This window comes from Scatophagus argus, chromosome 14 (genome assembly GCF_020382885.2).
Source record: "Scatophagus argus isolate fScaArg1 chromosome 14, fScaArg1.pri, whole genome shotgun sequence".
Taxonomy (NCBI): Eukaryota; Metazoa; Chordata; class Actinopteri; family Scatophagidae; genus Scatophagus; species Scatophagus argus.
Window position 1 is genome coordinate 12,978,567 of NC_058506.1, and position 12,627 is coordinate 12,991,193.

The window sequence follows — 12,627 nt, forward strand, 5'->3', positions numbered from 1 at the left end:
CTGACTGATGGAGGGGAGAAGAAGAACTTGTAACAGCGAAAGGATAAAACGAAAACAGTCAGAAGATTGTCAAATCCCCTGAGTTAAAGAAGAAGCAAACAGACAGAGGAAAAATGAGCAATGGAAGACGAGATCTATTCCTGACTGCTGCTCTGAGCCCAATGACAAAACAAGCTGCTTTGATGTCTCTGGTGCTCCGTTCTAATGGAGAACCAGCGCGGTTACACAACATCCACGGCTGCAAAAACAAGGACAGGAAGAAACAAACAGGGGAAAAAGAGGGACTGAAGTAAGATGATAAGAAAAGAGCTGAGGAGTGTGGAAATTGGCAGTTTCGTAACCCTGCCTCTCACCTCTTAGAAATCTTTATTAAAGTAAGAACTGAGGCTCTGACACTGGGTCACAATGATCAAAGCACTTAATGCCCATATTAAAAAAACAATAGGATCTTCAAATTTCTAGAATGAAATTTTTTTTTTTTCAAGGTTTAGTTTTGGTTCAGAACAAACACAAAATCCAGACTGCAATAACAGGGCAGAAGGTTGACAGATTTGCTTATTGTGTGTCACATCTCACATGCATGATAAATCCCAGTCCTCTTCCCTTTCATAATTTATCATCATAGAGAGGCTTGTATTGTATAAAGATTACTCCATGACCAAAGAAAGGTGACCTCATATGAATGTTACCACCATCTCCCCCCCAAAAATGTCCTACACAACAAATGACAGCTCACTACAACTATTTCTCAGTAAACTGATTTATGTTCTCACTGCGCCACCTAGTGTAGAACCACCTAAACACCTACTAGAGTATCTGTTTGTCTCTTTATCCTGTTTGCTCTTCTTCTCTTTCTGTGTTACTTTGAGATTAAATACAAGTCACATTTAAGAGATGGGCTGGTTTTAGTTAGATATGGTGCTGCAAGTTTGCATTATATGGCTACAACGCTGGATCACAAACGAAGACAGACGATCACTGCGGCCACATGATGGCACTGTTTATTAACCACCTGATGTGGAGAGATTTAATATTCACACAGCGACTATTCAACGAGAGTACTGCCAAAAATCAGGCTGATAGACAAGACACATATCGAATTTCTCGAATGTTAGGCGGAGCCAGTGTTGAAATGGTGTAAACACACCACCCACCGGAATCTGAAGCTTTAGATCCAACACAGAAAGCAAGATATAGTCACAGACAATTTTATATGAAGAAAGTCAATCGAAAAGGGACAACTTCTGACTTACCTATAAAGACACTGAACAGTTTGTCTACAAAATAAAAGCTTAGATATCAACACAAAACCATACGTGGTTTTGTTTGAATAAGCCAATCACAGCAGCAGATTCCCAGCAAGTTTACAGGGACACACTGAGTAGGGTATGGTGAACATGCCTGGCAAGTGTTCAGACAAAATCTTATGGGTGATTTTTGAAAGGATATGCACTTTTTGTGTTCAAACGACCTGTCTGGTTCTTGTCAGCAGCTACTGTGGATCAGCTGCTTGGAACAAATGATCAATCACAACACTGCTCAGTCTGCTCATTTCGATTTCTGTCTCCCTGTCAGATTTCAGGTTTGCTGAAGGACTCATCTGTCAGCTCCTCATGTTTTAGTGGGAGTTTCTGACAGCCACTCAGAGGTAGCTGAAGTGTGAACGTGTGTGGACACATGCAAGTAAATTGCATTTACCTCCATTGCTTGCCAAGCAATGAAGATTTTAGTTAGTGCTGAAACAGTGATCGATTAATTGATCAACAGACAATTAATTGTCAACAATTTTCGTGATTGTTTAAGTCATTTATGGTGGACAAACGTTAATGTTTGTGAGGATTTGCTGCAAGAGAAGACTTTGTTCAGGTCATTATTCATTGCCTTCTGACATTTTACAGACTAAACAACTATAAAAATTGATCATAAAATTAACTGTGTTAATTGATAATGAAAAAAAATCACTGGTCACAGCTGTAGTTAGAATACACAAACATTTGATTGAATTGAACAGTCATCTTTCTCTGATAAGAAACAGAGGCATTTCTCTGAGGATAAAACAACCAGCCACATAGTCAGAAAAAAAAAAAACCAAGCCAGAAAAAGAGATTGGAGACTCAGCCACTAATCTCCTGCACCACAATAGAGCCACAGTGGTTACACAGAGGACATGGTGAGGTCAACATTATCCTGCCCACAGAAAGACCACATTTTAGAGGGGACGAGCTGTCGCTGCACTCTGCCAGGGGAGATTAGGCCGGTGGAGCTGTCCACGGTGCTGAATCGACTGCAGCTGGTCGACAGGGCATGCCGCGCTGCTCTCAAACACTTAGCGCAGGGAGGCTGAAGAGGCAGACAGATGGATGGATGTAGAGACAGACAGATGTACGCTGCAAGACCAGCAAGACTGACAGAGTAACAGATGGATGTATTGATACAAGATAAAGGGAGAGAAACAGAAAGGGCAGAGCAATTGTTGCAGACACGCAGAGCCTCTGAGGAGAGGGGCTGAAAAGGAGCAGAGGAATGAAAACTGACTGGCAAAGCTTGAATTTTTATACAGCAGCAGACATCATCAGTGTTTCAGAATCACTGTGGCTCAGGGGTGGGACCATGATCAATATGACCACATAGGTTTTAAACTGATTTGCAATGAACAGGGCAGTTTATTTTGGGGGGACATTTTCTTTGTTGTACTTTAATGGCAGCACTTTGACAGGAATAAACAGTGACTGTTTTTTAAAACATGAACATATCTGCATTAACAACTCACTGAAGTACTGCATGTTCATTGTATGATGACATTGCATTTGTCACTTTGATGATTACATAAGTAGAATTAACAGCACATGCCAGCATGTGACGAAAGACATTCACCCATGTAAGAGCACATAGATCAATCTGGCTCAACACATGCTACCAGCTGGTACTAGAGGCGCTGACGGGTCAAAAACCCGGTTACCCTTGTCACCTATAAAATATCTGCAGAAAGAAATCTTATTCACACAGCAAAAATGCATTTCCTTACACTCAGGGGGAATTTAAATAATCTCCTCTCAGGCTGAAAGGAGACACAGTCACAGACAGGCAAAGAGCTACACCAGCTGACGAGAGGAAATTGATCTGAAAGAGGCAAGAGCGAAGCACAAAAACCACCTGCACCCCCAGGGAGAATTCACACTCCTTTGTGACCTCCCGCTGCTTCCGTCAGCACATGGCGCACAGCTATGTTTCATTAGACAGACAACTGGCAGGGATGGGAAATGACTGAAAGAGCCCGAACCAAAGAAAGTCAGGAAGAGCGAAAATAAATAAATAAGAACAAAGGAAAAGAGAGCAGCGGTGATGTAAGGCCAATTAACTGCGAAGCGGGCTGAATTGGCACTGGTGTTACAGCGTTCACCTCAAACCAGCGCAGCAGACTGGCTGGCTGCTCTGTTGCATAACACCTTACGCAACCGCTTCTGCTCTCCAGGGGGGGGAAAGCAGAATGTGTTTTGGAGCTCAGGTTCACGCAGAGTGCGTTTTCCTGTCATTCAATTTGTCTAAAGGGAGCAAACTTTCTGCAATCATCAAACACAGTAAGGCATTATATGCAGCACTGTTCCCAAAAGGACATAAATGGGACACAGTGTGGCATCAGGCTCAACTTCCATTCCTTCTCCCAAGCCCTAAGGAGGATCTCCTGCTCTTAACCTCAACTCCCTCAACACACACATGATCTGATTTGTCAAGTTCTCTCTCTTTCTCTCTCTCTCTCTCTCTCCTCTAACCCAAATAGCTCATTCCTTCACTGGTTTCTTTCATCTCCTCTTTATTGATGGTTCCTGCCTTCAGTCTGTTTGCATTAACTAATAATTAAAGGACGAGTGTGCATGCGTGAGCGTGTGTGGGCGTGCGTGTGCGTGTGTGTGTGAGCACTGAAATATTCTGTGAGAGTGGTGAACCTGTAAGTAAGGCCCCACAGAGGGTTAGAAGAATACTGTGCGAAAGGGCAGGTGGAGGGAGGGTGTGTGTGTTTGTGAGTTTGTTAGTGCCTTTGTTTCTTAGTTTAGTTATGTGACCTGAATATAAGAAGCAGGGCTGCAAGTAATGATTATTTCCACGATCTGTTACTCTGCTGATCAGCCTTCAAATGTTTTGTTTTGTCCCACCAACAGATCTGAAAGATATTCAATTTAATATCATGGGAAACAAAGAAAAACAGTAAATATACACATTTGACAGGCTGGAAGGAATTTTGCTCAGAAAAATTGTTGCTGATTCATTTGCTGGCAAGCAACTATAATTTCATCTCTATCAGTACAATATCTGTTTGCTCTGAATTACCTCCATACACAGATTGAAAACTAACTGTGACAAAATTTTACATTTACTGTACATTTAGTCCTCTTTAGTGGCAACACATGCCAAATGGCTACAACATCGTCGGTTCAATTCCAACAGGGGGACTTATGTTGCATGTAATTAGGTATATACCAAAATGTTTGTTTCAGTGCTGATACCTTTTTTAAGTGATCACAGAGACTGATACTCAGTATGTGAGGCCAATATACATTTGCAGTAAAAACAAAAATCCTGTAATCATAAATAGGCTGAATATAGGACCCAATAATCTGCAGGGCCAACAATCAGTCTGTCTCAACATGTAATACTCAGTTTCTCTCCCCTGTTTCCAGTCTACTTCTTCACTATCACTGCTCAATAAATGAAAATCCCCCCAAAATAAAGTTTAAAAACAGAAGTAAAGTGCAACACAAGACAATACACTTAAAAATACCAACATGAGGACTAAACTGAAAAAAAAAATATATATATATATTATGGCATGCCGCTCAGGAAATTAATATTTGAATATACGGAATGAAACTCTGAATATATGGAATGAACCTTGAATATATGCCGTGCTGGCTGACTCTTTTCTGCTGTCCGCTGCACATAGCTAAAGATACAAGATGGCAGCAATGATGACGTCAGTCAGGTTTCATTCCATATATTCAGAGTTTCATTCAATATATTCAAGGTTCATTCCATATATTCGAGGTTTCATTCCATATATTCAAATATTAATTTCCTGAACGGCATGCCATAATATATATATATATACATATATACAGCCTGGCTTCTCAGTGCCTCCCTCCTCACCGAGTCATGATTAGACAAAACCTGTGACGGTCTAGATATGTCAGCTGGGCTCCTTAAGCAACTAAAAGCAGTAAGCTGGGACGCAGTTCTTCAAATACAGATTCAGTTGAGAGATTAGAGAGTGAGTGAGTCAGGAAGTACGTGAGTCAGACATTGTGTGTGTGTGTGTGTGTGTGTGTGAGATGAAGTAGTGGTGTGACTAGTTTCTCAACAGTCTGCCACTGCTGGAAACGTCTGCCATCGATTCTAACTTGGCAGCAGATCCTCTGACTACAGACAGCCCTCCAATCTGGCTCAGTCACTCTCTGCTGTAAACAGACACACAAGCTAACAGAGCGAGATGCAGACAGAGGAACAGCCAGTCTGAAACCACACATCCTAAATAACCTGCTTACGCTGCTTATCACCTGAAGATTTCTGCTGAGCATCGCTCTACAAGTCATTTATTATCAGTGTCATTTACTGCAAATACACTGTGTACTAGGCGCACGACACACTTTCATGGCCCCCCTACACACACATACACGATGGTGCGCTGAGTAGCTGTGACTCAGCAGATCAGCACCAGCAGATGGACCTTGCTTCCCACGATGTTCCTACGCAGAACAAAAAGTGACATCACTGACATGCCGTCCATCAAATAAAAACTAAAAGGCAACTAAATGCTTTGAAATCCCTGCCCTTCATAATATGCAAAATTATGAAGTGACATCTCTGTGGCACGCTCAGTCCCTGCAGAGCTGGATACAGGCCAGCGAGGAGTAAGGAGACAGGGAGGGGACAAAATAAGGAAAGCATGAGAGCCAAACTGAGGAAAAGACAAATGTATGACAAATGTAGTTAGGATGGACGCACAGAGAGACAGACAGGGCAGAAGAGGGAGGAGAGAGAGAGACAGACAGGGAGTGGGGGAGAGAGCGAAGACATATGCTGCAGCTCTTGGATTTGGGAGCACATGCCGAGTCTGATAATTAAATGGGGACTAAACAGCCATAAAGACAACTGTATGTCAAGAGCAACGGACAGACACACAGAAAAAAAAAATGAAGATGGCAAAAGGAAGGTGAGAGAAAGAAGATCAGAGGACGGCTGATGGATGTGACAAGAATGAATTTGTTGATTGGGTGAAAACTAAACATTACATAAGAGGAGAAAAAGTGATGCAGATGGAGAGCGAAGCACAAACAGTAAAGGGTGGAGAAAAAATGAAAAGGAAATGAGAAACACGGAGGGAAGTAGGCTGCAGAGAAAAACCGAAGAGGAAGATAAAAGGATATTAAAAGCTCTTCAGCCTTGCCAACAAGGAGAAGAACAGGCCAACAGTGCGGTTTGAGAAGTGAGAGCTGCACTGCAGATACTGAACAAGTGGTTCATCCACACTCTTCTCCTTCACATCACCTCTAATTAACATGAGCCCTTTAATTAGTGCAAAACACGCCAGGATGTTATGAGTGCAATAAGAGGTAGACAAGAAGTGCTAACAAAGACAATACAAACATGCAGATGAAACCAACCAACCAACCAAGTTCACAGTATTTCATTTAAAGCCAAAAATGTCAGCATGCTGGTAGTGTTAAGTCATCCCCTGGGGATCATGAACATCTGTACAAAATTCATTCACGCCATCATGGACTGACCAACCAACTGGCTGACAAACCAACAGCCCTCCAATCTGATCCTGTTGTAACTTGATGCATACAGTATTTGGGGTGGAAAACATTCTGGGACTTCATTTGTTGTTTGTTTGGTTTTGGCCTTTTATTTGTAGCATGGGCGATCACTGTGGGAATCATACCTCTTGGCCATGTGGACCCCTTTCAGATAAACACTAAAGAGCACATTAACGAGACACTCAAAAAACAGAATGCACCCGACCTTAGAGATAACTAAGCGGCATCACTTCATGCACTGGTTAATAATTGCCTGCAGTTAATGGCTAGTGATGCATAAGCACAAATCTAGATGACTCCATTAAAAAAAGAGTGTGTGTCTCTATCTGTGCCTAAGTGTGCGTGTCGTGCGAGGCTCAAGGCTGGCAGCTGGGCTTCAACCTAGTGTCTGTCTGTGTGTGTGCGTGAATGTGTCTGTGTGTGTAAACAGAGCTTAGATGTATTAATAGGCCAGCCATGTCCGTGTCCTAAGCCACTTACGGCTCGTCTATCTGCTTGATCAGACCAGTCCAGCTACACCATCCCATCGTGCTCCTGTATGACATCACAGAAGGTTGGCCGGTTCCCAGGCAACTAGATCAGATCATTACAGAAACTGGCCAAGATGAAGAGATTGTAGAGAAATATGAGGTTGCGGTAGCTCCAAAGGCAAAACTAAAAATACCACCAAGATAGAGTGAAACCTCAGATAGCGAGAAAATTAATATCACGGTGGGGGAGGGGGTGGAACTTGATATACTCTTTCTCATTCGGTTTCTCATATTACAGACAGAAATACGATATCCAAAGCGATCGCAGTGGAGTAAGCGCCCCACAGGAAAAGTGAGTATATGCCACATATCAGATGCTCACAGAGGCATGCCCACAGCCTGTCATATGTAGCCTCTTCTCTATTCCCATCTCATTATTACCTGTTCTCCCAAACAGAAAAAAGAAATTGCTCTAACAGCGAGACCACTGTTTTATTTCAGATAAGCAGGTGTTTACACTGCAGATGGTTACTGAACCTCAGTGATATTCTCTCTTTCATTTCGGCAAAGTTCTTGTATGGTTGCTTGTGTATAGATAAGATTTAATATTTGAGTCCTTTTGTAAAATAAAAGAGTTGTGCAGAAGTATGCTCCTCAAAGCAAGGTATCACAAATAATGTTCTTTTTGTATCAAATGCAAAACTCAGTTATTGTATGGCAACTAGCCCTCAGTTACAAATGAAAATGCAGATGGCCTATATGCATATCAATACACACATAAATGAAGAGGCATAATGAGAGGACTGACAGGAGACTGAAGCTGAAAACAGATGAACTCTGGGCCCAACTTCAGATCCCAAAAACATGATCCATTATTCATCTTGGCACACTTTCGCTGCAGTGAAATTGAGAATAAAAAACTACTTTCAAAAAAGAGTGAAATAAATTAATAGTGATTATGTTTTTTTTAAAAAAAAATAGCAGACAAAGAGACAAGAGAAGAAGAATGTGGATGTGGATGTACATATACGATGAGTCCTGGCCCACTGTCTCTAGCCTCATTACAGGGGTTAATGAAAGCAAGGAGCCTGAGCTCCGGTTGTCAGATGCTCTCTCTAGACTCTGCAGCTCTGCTGGGACTCAGCGTTACCAGCAGCCAGGCCCAGAAACCTACTTATGCTCTAGGCTGAATGACTGACACGACTCAGCTGACAGCAGCAACCCTCTCTCTCTCTCTCTCACACACACACACAAAGAAAATAAAAAAACAAGTGCGTACACCTGCATGCACGTGTCCACATATACACACACACATATATACACACACACACACACACACTCTACTTAACCCTTAAACCTTATTCCAGTGTGCTCTCAGGTAATTACCTTTAGCACATTCCTGATATTTGATAGGCCTTAACCTCCTCCTCCCTTCACTCATCCATATGTTAGAGTTACTGTATTTCATTCAGATGTTTATCTAGACATAGCTTATATAATTGTTACTGTTATTATTACTTCATAAAACAAGTTTGATTTTATCATACTGCTTTAAATTAATTGCACCAAGGTGTGTTTTCTGTTATACTGGGCCTGACTGTGTGTGCATGTGTGTGTGTGTGTGTGTGTGTGTGTGTAATGGTCAAGTTAACATGGATTAACCGCATTTCATAGGGGGTTTAATTTTGCTACAAGCTTATTATTATTATGTTTTTCCGAGACCTTTCACCCATTCAGAAACAGGAGGCTGTTCAAGTCTTGTCCAGGTTTTCCTCTCAATACATGTAATCTTTGCGTGAAGGTGCAGCAGTCCAGTTTTCTAACCCCTTTCAAATCTGTTTCTTCATCGTTAATTTGCATCCTTGTTTAGAATGCCTCATTCTCCCACTTTTCTGTTTTCTTGATAAAAATAATTACCAGCCTTCACACATTTATTAACCCACGCATGCATGCACAAATGCACATAAAAACGAGAAGGGGTTGGACATGCACTCAGCCCAACCCAGCCAATTTGGCAGTGAATGTGTTACCATGCCTACAGGCCCGATCAATAATGTGTCTAAAAATAGCTCAACCATACTAGTAGTCTTACCTCCAATCTCAGAGGGGTGAACCGAGCAAGAGCAGAACATATTGTGTGATCTACAAGATAACCGTAACCAACGGCGACCACAGAGTTCAGGGGCATTGTGCAAAAGCATGAGTTTAATCCCCAGCAGGGGGTTTCCCAGGGAAAACCTGATCCTGTAATTTTATTGGCTGCTGGGATCTAACAGCAGGTCAGATCAGGAAACCTAAAATGACTTCCTACCAGGTTAACAGTGGATAGTAAAATAGACTGCTGGGCTTCAGAGACAGGATGACGTGCCAGTGCCAACACAAGAAGATTAATCTTTAGAACTGGGATAAATGGTAACACAGAGTTCTAAAATAGCAATTAAGACTGAAAAGCCCATTGGGCAAAGACCATATTCATGAGAATGACTCACAAATTGGCCGTTTAGGATGTGATTACTGCTATACAACAGAAAATGGTAGGACGCCCTTGACGTCAAATGCAATCTGTTTCAAAATATTGGTGTCATTCTGATGCTGCAGCCAGGAGAAAAGTGGTTCTGTGGCGCTACATTCAATAACTTGGAGCTTTGACATGACCTAGAGAGAGCAGCAGACAGACTGACAGACACAGTGATGATAGGGGTTGACAGAAAGACAAAGAGGAAAACACCAGAGAGCTAAATATAACCTTAAACCCTGACACGCTTGCAGAGATTCTGTCTTTCTGTGTCTGTAACAAATACGAAGATGATCATGCACCCACACAGAGAAATTTTCCACATTTTATAGTTGTTGTGTAGAATATTTTCATAGTTGCGTGCACAATACTGTGTCCTTTTTATAGTGTCTCCCTCCACAGCTGAGAGAGGGAGCTGAATGGGTGGGCGGACTATCAAGGGGGCCGTGACTCTGATGTATTTCCACGTTAGGAGGCAAAGCTCCGGCACACAGCACTACAGCGTGGGTGAGAACCCAGACTCCATTCATAGATTTCTTTCATCTTCACCTTCTCCTGACCTCTTTCGGGCTCTGTGACGCTCTTTCTCGTCACAGTTCTGGCTGTGAACAGGGACACTTCATTCAGAATAGGCCAGTGAAAGAAAAATGAGAGCTTGGTCAAAAAAATATTTTGCCATTTTGATCCCTTTACTTCAAGCAAAACCAGTGCTAAACAACCACTCCAGGAGAGCCGGATGGCTGAATCTCTCTGTTGCATGTAAAACCACATCCAAGACAGAAACAGAAAAATTCTCTCTTTTCTCAGTGTCTGGTTTATTTCTCTCAATGGAATGACTCATCATGTGTGACATTTGCAGCAATACATCAACTCCAACCTACATCAGGCCTACCAGAGACTGCACCTAGACTGGAAGCCTTAAAAACATTTAGAAATATTGCTACCTTGAATGCACACTAACAATCAGTATTACCAGCCAAGACAAAACCAAGTTAAAGCTATGTGTGATGTCCTCTTAAAGCAACAAAAAGGCCTAGTGCTAAATTCTTATTCTCTACACCCATTAAAATAAAATAGATTTTGGATTTCTCACCAGTTTGCCCTCCAGCGTGTAGATCTTTTTCACCACACCGGAGTCGAGCTTGATGGCATCCGTGATGTCGGTCAGGACTTGTTCGTAAGAATGGGCAGTTTTCTTGTTCAGGAGGATCCTCACAGCTTTGCGGGGCTTCACTCCGCTCCGCACCACTGTCACAAGCTTGGGACGTATGAAGTCCTTGATTTCACGGCTCTCGGGGGCCCCGGCCTTGGAGCTGCCCAGAGAAGGAGGCCCGCGGGAGGACGCCGCCGACGCCTTAACGTTCACCGACCAGTTGGGGTTCACGTTTTTTGTGTAATCCAATTTTTTGTAGGCTTCAATGGAGCTGCACACATAGCTGTCACCTGTTGGGGTTAAGGGATGGCAAGGAGAGATTAATCAGATAAATGTTAGACAAAGATAAAGAAAGGAAAGAAAGTGAGCAGATACAGTTGCACATACTGGCTACTTTGATAACCAGCCAGTATCACTATTGTTCTGGCATCAGCAGGCAGAAGATGAAGAACACAACCGATAAAAAGATTAAAAACTTAGAGTGATGGGATAGTTAAGTTTGCTACTCTATACAGCAGATGTCTTCTTGAAGAGAGAGGAAGAGATGTACAGACGGACAGATGTGCCCAACTAGACTTTAGACTGCATGACTCCAGGTGGATGCAAGGAACAGTCCTGCAAAGCACCTTGGTCACATAAAGCTCCTCATTTAAGTGCAGTCATCCAAATTAAGTGAGCTGTGATGGTCTATACCCACCTTCTACCAGCTGCTCAATAGCAGTGATCTTCTTGGAGCCATCCAGGGTGTAGATGGTTCGGACTCCCTGGGGCAGGTTGACGTTGTCGGACAGGGAGCGGGTCAGGTCCGCCAGCAGGGCGTCAAAGGTCCGGAACCTGTCTGTGGAGATGGCGTACACTATCCCATTAAAGTACCGATCTCCGTTGCGGTAGAACCGGACCTTCTTGGCTCTTTTCTCCGCGGTGAGAGTTTTCAGGGTCCGGGTGCGGTACAGGCTGCAGTGGGCGCTGTGCGTGGGACTCGGCACCCCGTTCATCTTCGCGCTGGAGCGACTGTGCCTCTGACCTTTGTCCCGCTCGTCGAAATGCTCCATTTCCATCTCGCTGCTGAGGCTCACGAGTACGGCTGTACTGTCTGAGGGCGACAGAACAAGAGGGATGCTGTGAAAAGTTTTCACCTACGACAAAGTAAACAAAAACGAGAGGGCGCAGAGGAAGGCGCACCGTGGAAAGGTCTGGATTGCTGATAAAGTAGCCAGCCGGTGTCCGTCGCTGAGTGTACGCTCTCAAAATAACCCTCTAATGACAGATTAAGTGCTGTTAAGCCGAGCAGTGGACAGCATGCTTCATGACGGCTGAACACTGTCTGTCAGAGAGCGCCTGAGTTACGCTGACGCGCAGATGGATGGACAGAGAGCGGCAGTCACGAATCGATAATAGCCTCTTAATTTCCCTCTTTATAAATATTCAGGACCTCCGCGCACAGCCGGACGAACAGCAGCCCTCACCGGGAGTGGCGCAACATAAAACTGTGACACTCACCCCCCAGCACACACAAAAACATACAACTTGAAAAATGATTAAAATCTAGAAAATATATTTTCACTTTGTACTCATGGAATCAAGATTCGTATTGTTTAAAACAAGATGAAGAATGAAGCGAGAAGTGTGTTTTAAGACAGCGGTACACATGACAAATAATCACTTACATCAGCTGAT

General features: G+C 43.1%; 1 protein-coding gene across 3 annotated transcripts in view; it reads right to left on the reverse strand.

The window, feature by feature from the left end:
* The window catches only part of dclk1a (doublecortin-like kinase 1a), a 49,083-nt gene that overhangs the window by 32,792 nt on the left and 3,664 nt on the right, over nucleotides 1-12,627 (reverse strand). For 2 of the 3 annotated variants that reach the window (XM_046411554.1, XM_046411557.1), the window contains exons 2-3: nucleotides 11,648-12,043; nucleotides 10,891-11,240 (exon numbers count right to left, since the gene is read on the reverse strand). In XM_046411554.1, coding sequence (XP_046267510.1) covers nucleotides 10,891-11,240; nucleotides 11,648-12,008 — 711 coding nt within the window. In that variant the 5' untranslated portion in view covers nucleotides 12,009-12,043. Of the gene's footprint in view, nucleotides 1-10,890; nucleotides 11,241-11,647; nucleotides 12,044-12,132; nucleotides 12,620-12,627 lie in introns of those variants that run through there. The other variant, XM_046411555.1, reaches the window with a different exon arrangement.